General features: G+C 42.8%; 2 protein-coding genes across 9 annotated transcripts in view; one reads left to right on the top strand and one right to left on the bottom strand.

Annotated features, from left to right (window-relative positions):
* Window positions 1–2547, top strand: part of POU2F1 (POU class 2 homeobox 1) — a 104914-nt gene extending 102367 nt beyond the window's left edge. For all 8 annotated transcript variants that reach the window (XM_061454453.1, XM_061454455.1, XM_061454454.1 and 5 more), the window contains 2 exons: window positions 773–861; window positions 2021–2547. In XM_061454453.1, coding sequence (XP_061310437.1) covers window positions 773–861; window positions 2021–2331 — 400 coding nt within the window. In that variant the 3' untranslated portion in view covers window positions 2332–2547. The remainder of the gene's footprint in view (window positions 1–772; window positions 862–2020) is intronic.
* Window positions 2548–14886: 12339 nt separating this feature from the next.
* Window positions 14887–20430, bottom strand: part of CD247 (CD247 molecule) — a 53442-nt gene continuing 47898 nt past the window's right edge. The window contains 3 exon segments of the mRNA XM_061454429.1: window positions 14887–15975; window positions 17460–17501; window positions 19400–19456. Of these exon segments, the coding sequence (XP_061310413.1) occupies window positions 15910–15975; window positions 17460–17501; window positions 19400–19456 (165 nt within the window). The 3' untranslated portion in view covers window positions 14887–15909.

Below are 20430 nucleotides of genomic sequence, written 5' to 3'. Positions count from 1 at the left end.
GGATAAATTGCTTTTATGTATCACTATTTCCTGGTGGCTCACTCAGTGATTCTAGTGTCATTTATCTCAGATTCTGAAGGTTTACTTACAGACAGTCATTGGCCATTCCTATCAATGTACACAAATACTGTTTTCATTTTACAGGTGGAAAAGCTGTGTTGCAGCAATGTTGTTATTTGATAAGTCATCCATCCCACTGCAGAGCTTAAGAGGTGCAACTTACCACTGAGTCATAGATTCTGTTCTACTAATTGTAAAGTGGAGAGCTAGTCTAGGCCCACTTCCCACCTCTGTGCTCATTTCTTTACTGTGAGCAAGAAGCTGTAAAAGATGCAAGATGCTGCGTTGTTGAAGTTTTAGTTTTAAAAATGTTGCTCTGAGAGGTGACTCTGTTTCTTTAATTCCTTTTGATTTACATCTTTCTTACCTGAATTTGGGAGATGATGATAGCTCTCTAATGAGTGGCAGTTTCCCCAAAATATGAGAATGTTTTACAGCAACAGTCAATACAAGTCTTGTATTTGCAGTGCCATGTCACTAACACTAACCACACATCTGAAAGGTACCATCTACTCAAGGCATAATGAATGAAAAAGTAAAATGAACTAAAGTTAGCCCTTTATCTCTGTCCCTCCTCCCTCCCCTCCCCCCCCCCCCCCCCTTTTTCTTTTAAGAAAACACAATGGTGTACTTCTGAAAAGTGACAGCCTTTCCTTAAAAGTAACACTCCTTCCTTTTGTCTTTGTTTCTCCATCAATTTTGCTTCTTGCAGAGGTGCCTTACTCAGTCTCAATCCAGGGACATTAGGTGGTGCTCTCAGCCCGGCCCTGATGAGCAACAGTACACTGGCAACTATTCAAGGTCAGTAATGCATCTCGGTCATACAATTTCAGTTTACAAGCTTTGTTTTTCCTATCAGAAATGAACATTGACTCCTCAGCAGTCGACATGAATGTTTTAGGAATAAAGGTTTTGCAAAATTCAAATGTGCAAATACATTTTATGTATCACAGAGATAAGAGCAGGTACAGCTTCATAGTGGGGATTAGAACTGTGTATGATCTTGTAGTGATTTACACAAGGCATTTTAAGATACTGAATGTGATCTGGAATTAATTTTGTTATTTTTCTCTCTTTGGCATGCATTTACAGTAGGTTAGAGATCTGCTTTTTATAGGTCTTCTAGCATAAGCTTGAGAAGACTTGTGTTGTGTTGAGGTCTGTTAGGAGGGAAGTTCTGAGCAAGACTTGACCTTGAATTCTTGTCCTCGTTTGTATTTAAAAAGAGCCCACAACAAACAACCTACTTCCTAAAGTCCTTATGTATAACTTTAAATCCATAATTCTCATTAAGAGGAGAAAGATTTACTTTGGAAGTGCCACACAGCAAGAGTTGTTCTCAGTTCATGGTTTGTGATCTGTAAAAGCAGATAGTGCAAGTAGCTAAAGAGTTAGGTAACCTACATATTCAAATAACATCTAAACCAGCTTATCAAATCTTGTTTCCAGAGTACAAGAAAGAACCATTTTGTAGTGTCACAGGTAAATTTAGGAGATCATAATCTAAGACAAACTGAACCCTGTAGACCTGTGAAAGTAAGTTGTAACAGAGGTTGTATATTGGCATTTAAAATGTTATGTTCAGGGTTATATGACCTTCTTCATCTTGTGATAGCTGTCATTCCATTGTGAACACTCACCTCAATGCTTTCCAGTACAGGTTGCCTGAACGTACAGTTTTTCCTTGGCAGGAAACGGACCACTATTGCACTTAAAGATCTGAAGAAAGACATGATGGAATTAGCTTAGGACCAGATGGCAAAAGCATTTTAGTATCTGCAAGGTGTCTTGTCCACTCTTCTTAAAGAGATGTTTTTTAACAACCTACAATGAGATGACTGTCATTAGGGTTGTAGAGAGCACGCATATCAGAGAAAGGAAAATGCAGAGACCAGTTACTTTTTGGCACTTTTTATGCACATTTTGCATTATTGCTTACTGTTCATTTTCCCTTTTCTAGCTCTTGCATCTGGTGGCTCTCTTCCAATAACATCACTGGATGCAACTGGAAACTTGGTGTTTGCCAATGCTGGAGGTACTCCTAACATCGTAACTGCCCCTCTATTCCTGAACCCTCAGAACCTTTCTCTGCTCACCAGCAATCCAGTTAGCTTGGTCTCTGCAGCTGCAGCCTCCGCAGGGGCCTCTGGACCAGTCGCCAGCCTTCACGCCACCTCCACCTCAGCGGAGTCCATCCAGAACTCTCTCCTCACAGTGGCCTCTGCGAGTGGGGCCACATCCACCACCACTACTGCCTCCAAGGCACAGTGAGCCGGGCTGAGCTGTGCTGCCAGCAGCCTGTTTCACTGTGAGGTGGGATTGGCTGCCAGCAGGGTTTATAAACTGAAAATGTGATGAGCATCCTCTCACCGTGTTGCTGGGGACAAGGGAGAGAAGGAAAAGATAATAAAAACCAAAAGCAAAACAGGAAGGATTTAAAGCTGAGACAGACATTTGCCTAATTTTATAATAAACACTGTCTTTTCAGGATCGCTTCATGGATCGGAGAACTTTCTAACCAAAAATGTAAAAAAAAAAAAAAACCAAAAAAAAACCAAAAAAACCAAACAAACAAAAAACCCAAAAAAAGCACCCCAAATCAAAAAACAAACAAACAAAAAAAAACACAAAAAAAGTGAAAGGACTACTTATCATTTCCAGCAGTCACAATGACAAGTTAAGGTGGGTTATCAACTCAAACATAGGAAGGGGATTTCCTGCTTCTTTTTGGTCTAAATATCTTTCTTTTTTAATTATCATTTTATAGGTCTGTTGTACAGGCCAGTATGTCATACAAGGTGTTTATAATCGTATCAATTGTGTTGGGGGTTCCTTTCTTAACTGGTACAATTTAGGCAGGCCTGTATTACTGGTGTATCTCTATTATTATTATTATGATTATTATTATTATTATTATTTTTATATATATAGTTTGGACGCGTTTGTCTTTTGCTCCTGGATTATATTCAGTGAGCTCCCACACAACAGGGGGAGGGTGGGAGGGCGGAGAGGAAGAATGGAGCACAAATAGACTTTCTGTCCTCATCTTCTGGGAACGTTCTGAGCAGTTTCCTCATCTCTGAATTTGTCTAATTGTTACTTGTAGGGGTCAGAAAAAATTTCTGTTCATTATTGTTGCAGGAAGATCGGTGTGGCAGTAGAGCTTATTGTGTGCAAACTTCCAGTCTGGTGTATGCTTTTTAAGCAAAGGTAGGAATTAGTTCTGAACTGCTGTTTTCTTTCCCTCAAGTACTTAGACAAAATGGACAAATTCTGCACTTAGCTTTGTGTGCATGGGTCCTTTTTATGCCAGAGCATAGGATTTGACCTCCTAAGTCTAGATTGTGTGGCATACCAATGGCTCTTCTGTTCTGTTGATTTGATTTTGCTGTTAAGAATGTACACGAATATTTAAAAGCCGTTACCCAAACTAATTGGTAGCACGTAAAGCAGCATTTACAGCCCTAGACTCCCTCTAGCTGAATTGGAATAGGACTTTAAGAGGTCAGATACTCTTTGTTCATATCAATATTACTTTTCTGTTAATTCTGATGCTTCCAACATTGCATTTAGAAAAAACTTTCTAGTAAAAAAGTGATCTGGCTACAAAACACAACAATATGAGAACAGAAGCTACCATCATTGATGCCAACACAATCAAACTGATTCTGGGGCTTTGCACATACCTGGGTGATCTCGTGTAGTGTCTGAGCTGTGATGCTGCTAGTAATGTAAAAATGGCAGTAAGCATCTCTGACCCAGAGCCTCAGGGTTTGCCTGCCACTGTAACTGTCTTTTCAAGGTTGATTCTGATCCACGTGGCAAGTGGTATTTACATAGATGAGGAAGAGTAATGAACTGTACTGAAGTTAGAGCTGTATATTCTTAAATATACAGTCCAGTACCTGAACCAAAAAAAAAAAAAAATTTTAAAGAGAAGACTGGATCACTGCAATGCAGTTCACTTTGAACTTTCCTGATGGATTTAAGGTTTAAGATTTAAAGGTTTCTGCCATATGTATAAAACTAAACTACTTTTAGCTAACGAGGGTATTAGAAGAGTCCCTTTCCCCCACCCTCTTTTGTCACCAGAGTGTCCTAAAATAATGAGCAGATGCAGCTATGTTCATTTTGTTGATGATTCAGGGGGATCCTGGAGCTTCTTATCCAAGATCCAGAAGGCAGCAACTTTAAACTTTACATATGCTTTGGTTTGTGACCTCAGCATGTGAGATTTGTGTTTGCACTCAAGTGGCAGAACCCCTTACCTTCCCCCCCACCATGGTTTTGCTCTGTTCATCTCTAACTCTCCACCTTCCTGTTTTACTGAATATTTAAACCAATTATCCCTAAAACTTCAAAACTAGTGAACTGCAAGCAGGGAGGCTAACAAATGTCCGTCCACCGTTTCTAATGTGTTTTTGATTATTTTTATGTTTTATTTTTTTAAAACTAAGCTTGAACCAAAGTCAATTTCTAGCAAGCTGCTGTACTAATGGACTAGTTTGTGTAAGTGCAGTTCAGATGCAGAGAGGCGATAGATGCTACTGACAATTTCTTTTTCATTTGTCTGTTTTTATTAATTTTATAAAAAGTTGCTGCTTGTTTTTAATTTTTTTTTTTTTGGTTGGTTGGTAATTTCTGTTATCCTTGGGACAGACTCTTAACTGGATTTTAATTTGTTTTCTTTTGTTTGATGTGTAAATAGAATGGCAATGTCAGGGGATTGTTAATCCAACAGGTCCCACCCTCATCCCACCAGTATGGATAAATCTTTTTGTTTTATGACTTCAGGCTGTGCAGGAGACTTTTAGGGCTAGGAATAATCCTCAGAAATGGAAATGTCCCAGAGTAATAAATAGCAAGCTTCAGGGAGGTAGGGAAGAAGTGGAAGAGTTGATGCTGGTGCCAGCTATGTTGGTCTGAAGGCCATAGCACAGACCACAGTTTCTACCAAAGGAATGCAAGTCCCTGGGACTTGAGTTCAGTAAGAGGATGGAGAAATGTTCATTCCTGACTGAAAGTTCCCACTTTCATGCCTGTACAAAAATGCCATTTATCAGGGAACGTTTTTTGTGCAGGGAGGATGCTACTGGTCTTTTCCCTGATGTATCGCGACTCCCTGAGGGTTTTGTGGTGGGGTGAGGGGCATGATCCTTGGGTGTATGTAGGAAACACAAAGAAAGGTGGGCCTTAAATCAGTGGAAAATCCTCTCCACAGTTCAGAGAGACTGTGCCATTAGCTGTCTGAATGAGTTTTCATGTCCCATTCTTGCTGATTTGTGACTGGGAGAGGGTCTTGTTGAATACATATCTGGAACACTAATGCAGCTTGGATGGTTTATTTATTATAAAAATCTGCTTTTTTTCCTGACTACCTTTGCATTGGTCACATGGCTTTGGTGTGAGCACCTTATACCCCCTTACCCTCCCCCCTTACCCTCCTCCCTTACCCTCCTCCTCTCTACCCTGTCAGCCTCTCTGGGGCCCAGATTCCAGGATATTTCTTAGCAAGTCTTTTTCTGAGAGAAACTGGAAGCTCAGAGTTACCACATGTCCAGGAAGTGTTTGGTATTGCTTGCAGAAGCTGACATAATACCCAACAGCACGTATTTTGTGGTGTCTGTTACCAGTGTCCTCTTATTCATTATCCTAAAACATCCCAATGATTGAGTCCTGGAGCCTGCTTTTCAACCCTAGCAGTGTTTTGTGTCATGGATGTTGGCTGCCTCCAGTGTGTAGGTGAAATCAAATTGTCAGTGGATGTACATCTGCCTAGGTAGAGCACATATGCTTGTTCAGAGCATGAAAGGAATATGAGATCATGTACTAGAATTTAACGGGGGGTGGGGGGGTGGGGGGGTGTGTGTGTGTTAAGTCATAATTGCGCTGATATTGATGCATCTGAAAAGAGGCAATAACAATTGCATATAGACCTAGTAAATACGATCAAAAGGAATTCCATAGCATGTTAGAAAAGGATAATAGCATCTCTTTTTCAAAGTTCCATGTCTCCATATTTAAAGATGTATGGGTTGCCTTTCATACCTGAAAGCATAAAGAGAAGGTGAAAAACTCTATGTATAGCCAAGGACAGTTAGCTCAAAAAGCGAGAGATTTACAGGGACACAAATACTGATACGACCTGAAGTTCAAGAACAATTTAGGAAATGGCTTCAGGATGAGGTTGTTGTAAGCTGGTGATAAAATTCTTCCTGGTGTTAAGAAAATGGATTCCAGTTTGGCTTTAGCAAACTTTTGCTACTTGGTCTCCTCAGAACACACTCTCTGTAGTCACTGTAGAATGATTCATGAAAAGCTCGTAGGAAGTCCACACAGATAGAGCTGCTTACAAGAGTCACAACATCTGTCTATTTAATCTCCTTAAGAGGATTTATTTTGTTTCCGAGTTAGAGTGCAGTGTTAGTCTAAGCACATTTTTATAATTTTCCTCTGAAATGGTGCCTATGTTCATGCACTCAGTTGTTAGGGAGGTACCATGCTTCTTACATGCACAAGTACCTCATTTATGAGAGTATTTTTTTTTCCCCGCCCATAGGCTAACTTGTGAGCAACTTATGATGACACATCATTGCTCTGCTCCTTCTCAAGATCCTCTGGCTTCAGTAAATAGTTACTGAAACGCAAGTGAAATTGGATTGAAAAGGACATTTTACCATGAATGGGAAATCTGTGTTTGGCTGAACCAGCAAGGAGAACATGCTCAGAAGTTAGTCAGATCTTCATGTAGGAATGTGCTGCTGCTGTTGCTCAATACTTTGGTTTGAGTGCTAGTGAGGTTATCTTGTAAGAGAAAACTAAAATGCTAGAACATTAAGAGGAAGACATATATTCTGATGGCTCAAATTGTAGACCTTTTAGGACATCAGAAGCTTCGGATTTTCATTTTCTCTTTAAATGAACAGGCTGACAAAGAGGTTTTCAGTGGAAACAGTATAGCTCCTGATGCATTTGGAGCTATGCTTTATGATTTTTGCACCTTCTAAGTGAATCAGGGAGATGCCAACACTGAGCAAAGAAGCTGTCTGCTGATCTTACATACAAGTTCTCTCATAGTATGATAGCGTTTAAGTTGAGCAAGAACAATGCACTGCCTTTACCCCTTTTCCTATTTTAATTTTACACACTTAACAGTGAGAATTAAATGTAGACAAAGATTTGATACTTCTGATCTTTTGGTATCTTGCCAAAATCTTTTAGGATAATTAATTCCTTAAAAAAAGCATAGAAAGAACCAGTTTTGCTCAGGGGGCAATAAGAGAATGGCTGTAACCAAAATATGTTGGAGACAGTTCTCCATGTGCATCCATGCCTACAGTTGTGTAATAGGAAATTTTGTTTGGTTGGGTTTTTTACTTCTCTTGGAACTCTAACAATGTTATGATTCATTTTAATGTTTAAATATCAACCTGTGTAAGCCTTGTTGTGTGCTTTTCCTCAGCACATGTTTCTTCAGTTGAGTTACTGAAGGAGACAGCAGAGTTAATTCCTTAACTGTGTTCACATTCCTACAGAGCAGCATTCTTTAAAAGAGAAATTCTGTCTTTGTTACAAATAGAGGAGAACCTGTTACAGCTGGAACCATACCAGAGATACTAAGCCGAAACAACATCTGACTTATCTTAAATGTCAATTGATATTTTCTTAGATAAAAATTTACTTTACAAAATCACCCGAGAGAGTCAAGTAGCTTCTCATGTTCATTAGAGTATTTTAGGACAGGCAGTCCAAACTTTCAATGATACTGGTTTTAAACAAGAAGTTTAAAATGCACATCTATTTATTGCCACATTAACTTTATTAAGAGTCACTATTACCCTGTTCCTGTTCTGCCTGAAATGGCTCACTGGTGTTTATCCACAGGGCCTGGATATAGCTGTTGGATATACCCCTGACTGTTACCTAGGATGGAGTGTTGTACCAAAGGAGTAAGCTGGCCTGCTGCCCCCACTGGGTTTATGGCTGTCCGTCCTCACATAGCCCACTCAAATTCCTTTGTATTTTTGCAACCAATACCTCTTACTTCTTCCTTCCTTTCCAGAATACCGTAGCAATACAGAATTCAAGATGTATACCTTGCAGAGATTTTACCCTTTTCAGTCATTAAATCTCACTCCTGTTGCTACTCATGAGTCCTTCTCTTCATTCCGGCGGGGAGACCCCTAAATACCATAAAGATTTTTGACAGAGGAGGCTTTGTTGTAAAGTTATTCACTTACAGTTTGCAATTTCTTAAAATGTTCATATCTTTGGCTCCGTGATCTGAAACGTACCTGGTTCCCTGTATGTCAGTGCATACTGACATAGTATTGTCAGTATGCCATAGTAAGTAGTTGCAGTGCTTTGGGAATGATGAAGTGATTCCCATACTTGCATATCTTCACAGACAAACACACAAGAGTAATGCATGAAAAAGAACGTGGTATTTGTTCATCTTACCTATCTTCATAAGATCCCAGGACATTCATGCTCTGAGCTTTTACCTCAGTGGGATGCTGTTAGGAGAGTGTTAGGAAGATTGCACTGGAATTACAAATTGTTTAACTGTGGGAGAAAAGACACCTTTTAGTTGAGTTGACAAATAAGGTCAGCATGTAGAACGTATCGCGTACTCCTCTTCTGACCATATTCCTAAAACCAAAGCAACTACTGGGCTTTGTCTTGGGGCTGCTCTTAGCTCTGGCAATGATACACTGCTAAGAACTGTCTGTAACTGGAATTATCTGGGCTCCCTCCCTCACTTACTCTTTCCTCTCTTGCTCCTTGTTCCTTCCCCCATCTTCCCTCAGCAAAAGGTAGCACCACAAAGCTCTGAGAACAATACCTGTGGGTAGCAGTTTGCTTCTGGCACCTTCATAAAATACCTCAACATAGCTTAGCATTGTCGCAGAACTGGTTTTAAACTGAAAAAATCAGAAGAGAAAAGCAAACTTTATAAATAGTGGAGATAATTCTAGCTGTAGAATTTAGCTGAACTGATGTTTATGATTGATAAACATGATTATGCTGTATGTATTTGAGATCCTGTTTATAGGTTACAACTCTATAGGGTCGGGTGGGTGTGGGTGGATGTTGGGGGCAGAGAAGGGGGTTGACTGTGTTAGAAGGAAAATGTTTGCTCCTGAATTTTTTTCCTTGTATCTGTCTTGCCAAAGGAAACATTTTGTCGCTCCTGCGTTTGGGATTGTCGTTTGGTTGGTTTATCTGTGGTCTAATCTGCAGCGCAGCACGTGGTGGCATGCAGGTTACTGATTGGGTTGCTGTTCAGGGTCGTTTCGAGTGTGCGCACACTTCCCTCCCTCTTGGCCTTTCCTTGCCCTTTTCTGGGATCTAAAGATGAGGCAATGCGTATCTGGGAGGCTCAGGGGAAAGAAGATGGCTGTACTGGGTTAAAATCAACCTAGGTGGTGTAAATCCATTTCAGTTAGTTAAGTTGCTCCAGAGCCGAACTGGATCCGTTGCGTTTGACTTTGGGGAGGGAGAAGAATGGTTGTCGCATCTTAATCTATCTGGGAGAGCAAAAGTGAAACAGGTTCCTTTTATCCCCTTTGTCTTGTTACTGAATGTAGGGCTTGTAGTGCTTGATAATAGGTGGAAAACTTAAACACTTCCTTTTTCTAATAGCAATGCTAATCCTGTCTAGACCAAAAAATATGAAAGAAAAAACCAAACTGAGAAGTGAAAGCTAACCTGCTCCTAACACTTGGCTGGTATGCCAGAAAGGGTGGAAATACTGACACAGACGTTGGAGAGGAGTTTTGAGCCAATTGTTGGCGAGGGAGTGGGTCCTTTTCCTGGCGTATGTCTTGATGTTGCCATGGGAGTAGCAGAAGAGCGAGTGGTTATTGCCTTGGGAGGGCGTTGCAGCCCCCTCAATCTGGACTCCAAGGCTCCCTTCTCATTTCCCTTCAAAGTGGATGGAATGGGAGGAGAAGGGAGGGGTGTGCATGGATGTGTGTGCAGGTGCATGTGTGCGCCTGGCTGTGTGTGTTGGTCAGGAGAGGTGGGTTTCCAAAGGAGCTCAACTAGACTAGGGCGGGCAAATTGCCAGTGGCCTCATAGGGAACCAAAGGCACTGATAAGTTGTCAGCTCTGCTGTTCTCAGAGCGGGTAAGAGGAAAAGCTGGGTGGGGTGGTTTTGAGCTTTGGGTCAGTGTCCCTTCCTGTAAGGACCTTGTTTCTTGTGGGTGCTCCCGCCTTTGCTGCGCAGAGTTGCTATGGCTCTGTGGTGACAAATGGTATGGGGACTTGCCCAGTGCTGCAGGTCTGAGGCTGATGTTGGGATATAGTCAGGGAAAACTGTTTCTTTCCTTCAAATGTGGAAGCAGTGTAGTCCAAGGTCAGAGTCTGTTCAAAAGCTTTTGTATATGGTCTTTCTCTTATGGGAGGGACCTTGAAGACTCCTTTCTTTGCTCCCCAAAGTAGCCTTGTACATGTTCATGTATCGTGCTGTTGGGCTGGGTTGTTTTATCAGTGAGCTCTTGTGAAGAAAGGGAGGAAGGAAGGGGGAGAGGTGGGTTGTCCAGCTACTCTTCCTCCGGACACCAGTCGGGTTGCAGAACTTCACTGAAAGCTTTACTAATAGAATTGTTGTTCTGACATTATGTAAAAGTGGTATTAATATTGTGTGACTTTTCAAAGAGCTAGTTAGATTTATAGATAGGTAGTAGGGATTTTGAAGAAATGACTTCTCAAAGAAAAGAGCACTTGGAACAAAAGAAGTGGAAAACAAAGTGTGCTTTAAGGAAAACAAATCTGAGGAAGGAAATGAAACAGCTTGTGGGAGGCGAGGGAAGATGATACCCTTTGGCGTTCCTTAGTGCTGCTGAGGCTCAGCCCCAGAACTGGAACATACCCCCTCTGCCTTATTTCATCTCTCTACCAATCAGGACATTGTTAAGTAGCTCAGAACAAAAAGTTGATCTGTCTTAAAGCTGTGTCGGTCTGCTGGTGTATATTCACTGGCAGAGCTTTACATAAAACCAGGAGATACTTAATTTATCACGTTAGCATCCCCTTTCCTCCCCAAATTCTCTCATCTGTTGTAGGCCCCACTTCAGGATTTGTACTGCCTTTGCTGAATTGTATAGCAGCAGCTACTTAAGCCCTGTTCCCTGAATGTGGTAGTGTTCTGTGCAGATGAAGCTGGCATGTTGCAGTGCTCTAGAAATCTGAAATGATTAAAACAGAAGGAATCCCAAGACCATGGCAATGGCATGCCAAGGGGCAAACCATGCAGATTGCACAACCCCCTTGAGTGAGAGCACCCGTGACACTGTCCTGAGAACAGGGCAGTTGAGACAAACCCATTAGTTCTTCCCCCATTCAACTCTCCACGTGTCGGCCTCTGTGACCCTGGTGCTTCCTGCACCTGAGTGAGTCTGAGGGGAAAGCGCAATGCGAACGACTTGGAGATCAGCGCCACTCCCTGCAAGTTCTGGAGAGTCAGCATGGGCCTCCGTGTGAAGCAGGAAGGGAAGGGATAGCTGCAGAGCTGCCAGCGGGTGGTTTGCAGGGTCTGGAGCAGCTCTGGTCCCCACGGGTGCCTTGCATGCCAGCCGTCTATGGGAAGGACCTGGGCAGTGGTAGCTGCTTCATTCCCACCGGTGCTATTGTTCCATTTCCTTCCTCTGTGGTAGTATCTAAGGCTAGGTGTGAATAGGTGTGGGGTGTTTATCCGCCACAGGTACAGGAGCTGTCGTATACCTCATTTCTAACTCGTAACTGAGTAACTTGCTTTAACTTTCTCCAAACCCTACAGAGTTGCCAAGTCTGCCGTCCCTCCTTTGATTAACACAGAACTCTGGCCTATAGCACCCCGTGACCTGCAACCTGAGGAGTGACCCCCTAACGCCTCTGAATGTTGCTGCTTAAAAGCTACTGCAAAGTGAGGGCAAATTGCAATCGTATCTTTATTTCCTTTGGTTACAAGGGGTCCTCCTGATTAGTCTGTGAATAGCCACCCTCTTCCCTCCACTGTCCGCAGAAAAAGGCTGCCCGCGCTGCCTTTCCCATGCTGGGGCAGCGGGGCTGCACTGAGCTCCAGGGCTTGGAGGCGTGCTCAGCCCAGTGCTGTGTACATGCTACTCACTTTTTAACGTGACCAAAAAAAAAAAAACAAAAACAAAAAAACAAAGGAAAAAGAAAAATGTTTAATTTTCTTCTTTATTATTTGACAATCCTGTATTCCTTTCCCTGCTCCCCAACCTGGCCAGAAGCTGCATCCTTAACCTGATCCATCTTTATCTGAATGTAGTTTCCCTACCCCCATGGGAAAGAGAAGCTTTGTCAGGTCACGGAGGCTGCTATAAGTCGGGAGGGGGAGGTTTCTTTGTTTTGTTTTGTTCTGTTCTTTTAAAATTTCCAGCCAAAACCAAAGATTTCCTAATGATTGTATAAACTCAAAACAAACAAACAAACCAAAGACAAAGGGCGTCTTCGGCACCAAGCCCACCTGTGAGGCTGGGCCTGGCTGGGGCAATGGTCTCTGAGTTCTGGCCAGGGGCTACCCCAGGTGAGGGGATGCTGCCCTGGGCCAGCCTCCAGAATGCCCTGGACGCAAATTCATGGACCCAGGTGCTGGGAGAGTGCAGCCTTGGGCTTCACAGGTGGGTTGAGGAGCTGAAGACTTGGGTGCAGGATTGGCTGCTCTGCTGGGTGCTTTAACCCTCTGGGGGCTGGGTGATGTTGATTAATACACGCTGAGGTGCACTTCTGAGCTTCCCCCCTTCCCCCTGTCATTGCTTGGAAGAGGCTGTCCTGTGTGAGAAATCCCTGAAAGAAGGAAAAGCAGCTTTTAATTTCTCCTCTAGTTCCTTTTTTCTAGATTTCTTTTCTTTTTGCAGCACCACTGTGCAACTATGCATTGTATTTCTCAACCTTTTATGCTAGGTAGATGCCTATGACTTTTTAACTTTTGGGGGGGGTGCAAATGGAGGAACTTTTTACATGGATCTTTTTAATCTCAGTTGATTGGGGGGTGTTTGGTTCTAGGGTCATACAAGCTCTATCCCAAAGCAAAATCCAAATGTTAATATTATTAGCCTGATGCAGATACCAAAGATAATTTCTTTCCTGCAGAACCTTAGACTTGTGTATTAAGTACAATTACCCAGCACTTGCATTAGTCTAACCTCAGTAATTCCAAAGCTTAGATGTATATTTTGGTATATTTCTGGGATATTAAAGAATTGTTGTTTAAATTCTTGTTTGTTTCAGTGTAATGCTCTTAAAGTCATAGCATGGAGAAAACTGAACTTGTCCTATTCTTAGTAGTTTGAAATAATAGTATTTTTGTATGTTTTGGGTGTGTCTATGTATGTATTAACAGTTTTCACTGCCTAGGTGTTCATAAATAAATAAATACAACAACTAAGAGTTTTTAAACTGTACATAATATTCCATGAGGAATTTCCACCAGACCACCAATTTGGATCACATTTTCACTGACGGCCACTCCCAACTGGGGTTCTTTCTTTCTTTTTAAAGAGACAGCATGTTCTTTTGTTTTCTCCATTGACCTGAGGGTCTTTCTAAGCGGAAAGGGGTTTTCACTGTTTGAGGGATGGGCCAAAGAAGAAGTAGCTTAGATTTTTGATTTATAAAACCAGTATTTAATACATTAGTTTGTAAACTGACCCTCTGCACAAGGAATAGAGAGTGGAAAACCAAGCCCATTCTTCTAAAGCCAGTAAGGGTTTCCAGAGACGCAAGGATCTGTGAGTGCCTGTAACACCTAGGCAGTCCCTTTTTGCTTTGTTTCTGCTTAAGACAAACTTTGGGACTTGATGGTTTCACTGTTCTGTGCAGCTGCTTACACTGGCTGGGAGGGTTTCTTTTGCTTGCCCTTCCTCTTACATTGCATCTATGGGTGTCAGGTCAGCAGAACAGTTGAAATGGAGGGCCATGTGTGAGTACCCATCCCCAAGCGCAACCCAAGCCCTTCTTGAGACTGAAATAGGAGTCCCACACATTTCAAAACCTTGCTGATCGCACTAGTGGTGAGAGGGAAGGCAAAATGCTGTCTCTTTATAAAGATGTGCTTTATTATTATTTTCCCAGTGGTTGCCTACAGATAGCTGTAGGTATTGAGAGATTGTGTAGATTACAGTAAATCAGAATGAAAAGGTAGATTTTGTGTAGATGCATTTGTCTGCTGTAATTTTTTATATATATTAAACTTACTGTAATTGTACAGTTCATTTCTGTTGTAAACATCATTAAACCATTTTCCAAGTGTTTTAACATACATGCACTTGTTTGTATTTTTTTTAACTTTGCTGGGGGAAGGAAAGCTAAGTCCACTTCTCCCAGTGCATCAAACTGGGCAGCACATTGTTCAGTCATGCTCTTGGGTCTTGTCAAACCAGAGAAGAGCCCTGGTTTCTTTGCACACCACTTGAAGTGTCTGTTGTACTTCTGTGTTATCAATTCCTCTCCTAAAAGAAAACCAGCTTCAGTTCCTTCCTGAAGGCAGAGAGAAGACTCAGCTCATGCCTACCGTGAGTGTCCCCAAAACAACCACTAGATGCTGCTTGATGCGAGTTCCATTTATATATAAAGAGCTTATAGGGAGGTGAGGGGGAAATAACCTTTGAATTTCTTCCCCATTGTTCAGTGGTTGGTATTTTATGACTGCCAAAACTCGTGACCTCTACATCTTGCAAATATGGTTGTTGCCATTTAAAAAAAGAAAGCTATTTTCAGTACTCTTCATTCTTGCATCAAGAACATCATTAAGTCAGTAGCAACGTTATCATAGCTTGTACCTTTCCCACAGCTCTCCACCACACCTGCACACAGCCAGGTCTTTGACAAACTTTATTAATTCCTCAAAAATACATGATTGAACCGGTATCGCTTTGGAATGACAGCTGCAGTGCTTTTAGAGGTAAGTTGGTGATGGACTGGTTTGGAAACTGCATTTACAGTGGCTTTTGTACAGTTTTGGTTGGCTGGAAGTGATAATTTGGGGCTGGTTTTGACATGACAGTTCCCAGCCCAATCCTTGCAAGGGGAACCTGGTCTGCAGTGATAGGTAAAGCCCTTCAGCCAAATGGGATTCTCCAGGGTGAGTTTTCCTGACTTTTCTAATATTACTGTCTTTATACAGGTCTGTTCTCCTGGCTTTGTTGTAACAAGGGATCTTCTGCATTCTGGGAAGTCTTTTATGCAGAGTATCTGGCTCCTGTTTCGCTCCAAGTCCCAGATGAGTGGCAATGCCAGTGCTAGATGTTTTCTTGGAGCTTAGTGTGTTTTCTTCACATTGCAAAGCTGCCATTCAGCTGCTGTCCTTCACTACAGCAACACTGCCTCGCTTTTTACGGTTAAAAAAGTTGTCTTCCACTGATGCAGTTTTTAAAAGGTAGATTTGAAGCAAGAAGTTTAGCTGGCCTGTGTCAAATAGGCTTAAGATAAATACTACAGGAAATAACTATGGACCTATCTTTACAAGTTCTTTAAATGCACTGAAACCGTAATTACACATCTTGATACTCCTGGAAGGTGAGAGCTATGGAAACAGCTGTGTTTAGTAGGTGTGGGCTGGTCCCACAGCATGAATCTCTCAAAAATCAGCCTAATAACCACTGTTACTGGAATCAACTTTAAAGGTATGTACATTTTACTAGCTAAAGCCTGTGGTTACGTGGTTCAGGAGGAAAGGGAGAAGGGACTGACCAAGCCTAGCCATACTCTCTCTGCACCAACCAGTAGGTTGTTGCACTGAGAAAACACACAGTGCTTACTGTGGATGGAAAAGGCTGTCCCCCTCCTCTCCCCAAAGCAGGTGGGCATCTTGCACTCTGCCCACCCCTCTGTGACTCCCACTTAGCGGCGGGGTAAAGGCTGCATCTGAAGAGCATCATACGTGTCCTTAGTTGCTGTACTGAGTCCCTGAAAAAGAGAAGAAACAGGTAAGGTGCACATCGACCGCTTCCCTTTCCTAGCTGACTGGTCAGAAACGGGGTGGCTGGGACACAGTAGCATAATGCTAATTTTTTTTTTTTCCTGCAGAGGTTTTTACTCATGAGTGACTCCTTAGTCTTTGTATGGTGTCAACAGCCATCAGTTAACCGAAGGCAGGACACATCCTGAGTAACTGTTGTGAGCATATTGACTACAGCAACTCACCCTAACACGTTATGCAGACCTTAAGAGTACATTTTATTTGCATGTAATTGACTATTAAGAGCTAACTGAAGCTAGAGTGAACTTTGCTAACTAAACAACTACCAAATCATGAGCTTTGTTCTCTGGACTTCTTCTCTTTAATTTGGAAGGGAAGTCGGGTGCAATTCTGGGTAAGTTGGCAGCAGGGCTTCAGATCCCTGTGACTCACAAGAAGCATCCCCTCACAGCCCTTCCTGCGATGCAGCAGTTTACTCCTGCTAGCCTGCTTTGGTGGTGGTGAAGTGAGTGTTAGCACACAGGTTACAGATCCATGTTGCTGCTGTGGAACCAACTCCTGCAAGAGCATGGTGGCAGCAGATGTAGCAGAGCTGCAGGTCACATCAGCCCAGGAGGCTGCCAGAAGTGCAGAGGTAACAGGGGCTTCCAAGAGCAAGTAAGACAGGTAATAAAACTACTAATAAAACTTCTAGCTAGCCTTCACTCCTCTGCTGTGAGTGTTTAGTGGCATATGGGGACATGGATGAGACAGTGCTGCTTATCGGCTGCCTGTTACTATCACAGTAGGCAGGTTTTGAAGACAGGTGCCGTTAGCTACAAATATGCCATGTTACAGGAAAACTTCCTGGCATGTGCTGCATCAGAAGCAGATTTTTATATATATTTGATTTTGTCATTTTGAAATGTGAGTGGCAATGTACAGGCTTCTACAGAAAGTAAAATGCATTTTGGAACAATTAATGCCTGGCAGTCAAAATAAGGCCTTATTGACAGACTCCTTGCCCTCAGTGAGTTGTGTGCACCACTGAACCCTGCCAAGGCACCAAGGTACTGGGAGTGCTGACCCACGTGTGCTCTGTATGTGACTGAGATAGCTCAAAGCTTCCATGGCTCAGCCTGTGACTGCTGTTCGGCAACCTGAAGGTTTCCATGTACAGCATTAAACAATTAGAAGCAGAAAAGTTACGTGTCACCTGCTGCAGTCAAAAGGTTGTTCTCCATGTGGAAATGGTTCCTAACAGCAGCTAAACAAGTGTTCCTGCCACTTGTATTTAGAACATACAGGCGCTTTACCAAACTACCAGTAGTGTGGGCCTTTGCCCTGAATCTGAGTAACTATCCTCAGAAAGGTGCACTGAGAGCTCTGCCTCCTCATGCACCTATAGGAGTGCTGTTAGATCTGTAACTACAGGCTGCAATTAAGCCATGAGGACAGATGAGGGGAGCAGTTGCTGGATGTTGTTACCTACCTGGTAGACGCCATCATTCCCTTTGCCTCGCCGTCTCTGCTGCTTTGGGACAGAAAAAAGCAGCATAGATTTATAGGTGCTTTCCCAGTTACACAAAAGGAAAGAAACCCCTGCCTGCTGCCATCCCATAGTGAGGGTCACTATGAGCTGTGCTTGGCCTGGACACTCCTCTGCACAGGAGGTGAAGCACCTGCAAAGTCTGGACCAGCCCAAACACACTGCAAGGGCTGTGAAGGAGAAAATAGCAAGGATTGGAAGTAAAAGGAAATTATTTTGTTTTCTGACATATTTTACTGTCATACTCTTATAATGCTGCTATTTGAATTACTCTATGTATGGAGATCTGGCAGCATTCATATAGCCACTTGTTTTACGAACTGAAGGCACACCTGAAAGAAATGGGGCTGTATTTTTGAGTTGCTGTATGTCAGCTGTTGTCTGAGGGAATCTGCCTTCTATTAGACAGACATTAGTAAGTAAATTCACGAGCACACATCTTATAAACTCTTCAGATGTTCAAAGGAACCACAGATAAGACTGTCTGAGGACAAAGTCATCCAGGATTCAATAGAACAGGTACTGGGACTGGCATGGTACAAGTCACACACAGAAACAAGGTCACTCAGACCAGGCAGGTACAAAGAAAAACCTTCTCCTTGAGCCCACTTGCTGCTGCATTCCCAGGAGTACTGGGAGCTGACAAGCAAGGTGGCTAAGTTGTGGTCCAGGTGAGGACAATGACAGCCAAGCTCAGCCCCTGGCTGGACTCTGGCACATCAAGCCCTTGGCTGTAGCACAGCACTGACCACATCATGAGCACAGGGCAAGGAGCAGTGCCTGCCACAATTGAAACTGCAGCAGCCTGTTAAATGATCACACAACCAAAATGAGGCAAGGGTTCTGGTGATCCCGTCCCCTCAGTAATAGAAAAAGTCATAAAAACATGGTGTAACTTCGTAACCCATGGCTCATAAGATGAGCTTGGCTGTGGCACAGAGGCTTTAAAATAGAAAAAGGAGATGGCATTAAATGTCAGTGTTACTTAAGCATTTCTCATCACTAGACTTCATTTTTGAAATGGACCTTTTATGTTTTTCAGGGGTAAATGCAAGTTTATGTATAAAACACTGACATAAAATAGAACCTGTGCAGGTCACATCAATTTTTCGTTTTGCCATAAGCAATGTCTCCAGATGGTTGGTTTTCAACACAAGCTTCCCTCCCCCAGCAGTTTGTGCACAGAGCTAAAACTAGCTATTTGCTGCTAGCCTGAGACTTAACCAATGTGTTCCTTCTTAAACACTGGACAGTGTAGGTGGAAGGAGAATGTTTCCCCCATTACCTGCTTGAAAACATGCACAAGGAGGAGGTTGCAAATGATTAGCTGTGCCTACCATTCAGGCCAGCCTCAATAGCCAGAGGGGAAACAATGAACCTCTAGCTCTGAATGTCTCTGGAGGAACATGCTCAACTACTATGAGTTGCTTGGCCACAGATGTTTTACTGCTTGAAACCAGACATTTCCTTCAACTGTTCCTCACCCATCTCATACCCTCTGCCTCTTCAGATGGGGCAGCTGTTAGAAGTATTCTGTCCAAAAGTTGACATGGTTTCCCTTGACATTATTCAATGCACCTGGGGACACTGCCGGAGTATGGGCTGTGTTCTAATGCCAATGGAACCAAGCTTACTATCTGATCTCCACCTTGGTTTGTGGCAGCTCAGTGCTATGGCTACATGTCTTAGTTACTGCTGCATCAAACGTAGTGGTTACTACAGGAAATAGGTAACTACTCACAGCTGTGCCTGTAAGTGCTGTGCAACACAAGGACTTTGTTGTGTGAGGCAGATACATGCAGCCAGGGCTACTGCTCTGTAAGGGAGCAGGAATGAAGAATTTTTCATCCCAGTCTTCCATTAGGAAGGAAAGTAGGACTTACCTCACCCTTCATTCCAATTTCACTGTATGCCTCACCCATCTTGTCCATCTGCAGTGACTACAAGCAGAGAAAGGGAAAGAGTCAGTGTGTTATGAGAAAAGCCAAACCAGCTGCTGGTGACTGCATACCACACCTGTGCTTCTGGGGCTGCCTTGCCTTCAGAACTTCACTATATTCCAGAGAAGAAGGGACAGTGGTAGGATTTGACCAAGGTGCATTTGCATAGATGCTATACATGATCACATCTGCTTAGCATATCGATACCACCTCATCTCCAGACACCAAAGTGAATATAAATCAACCCTCCACCAAGTCATTTATCTAGACTAGCACCAGATACTACAGTCAGAGCTCTCCAAAGAAAAGTTTTAAGTAGTATTTGTTTAGGAGAAGAACATAAACATGCAGCTCAGGCCTAGAGAAAAGGGAAATCTAACACTGCAGGGTGAAGGTTAAGAAAGGGGAGCTTTTCCTTTCTTCGTCTGGCAAAGCAGTCCCCAAATACTTGTGCCCAGCTGTGATCAGAGTGGCTGATTCAATAATAAAGCAAGCACTGAACACCCAGGAAGACCCAAGTTAAACAAAAGTATTAGCATTTGTGCTCCCTTGCAGCACAGACCACCAATTTAGCCAGAGTTAAATCACTTATATCAAGAGGTGCCTAAGCAGCCGCTCTTAGACACACTGGGATTTGGCTTTTGTCAGACAGCAGCCAGAGAGGCTGGAGAACAAGCAGCATCAGTCACATGGAATGAAGGTTGGTTAGGCAATAATGGCTAACATAAAGGGATCAGCAGGTATCTTGATCCAAATTCTTTTTCCCGTCTGTACAGGCATTCAATGTTTTTCTCACAGAGAAGTGAAACAAATTTTTCTAGCAAAAAGGGGGAGTAGAAGGAAGTCTTTGAAAGCAGCTGCTAAGTTTGAACCAAAGCTGATATTGGGTAGGGGGAAAAAAGTCTCCTATGACATAACAAGTCCTGTTTCCAGCTGTCCCTCCCTTTCCTCTCCCTCCAACTCTCTCTACTCAC

This window comes from Pezoporus flaviventris, unplaced genomic scaffold, assembly GCF_033815535.1.
Source record: "Pezoporus flaviventris isolate CSIRO_AGI_PZ_B2104156 unplaced genomic scaffold, CSIRO_AGI_Pfla_v1 ptg000015l, whole genome shotgun sequence".
Classification (NCBI taxonomy): Eukaryota; Metazoa; Chordata; class Aves; order Psittaciformes; family Psittacidae; genus Pezoporus; species Pezoporus flaviventris.
Note: the sequence above shows the minus strand (reverse complement) of the source record. Positions and strands in the feature narration are given on the sequence as shown.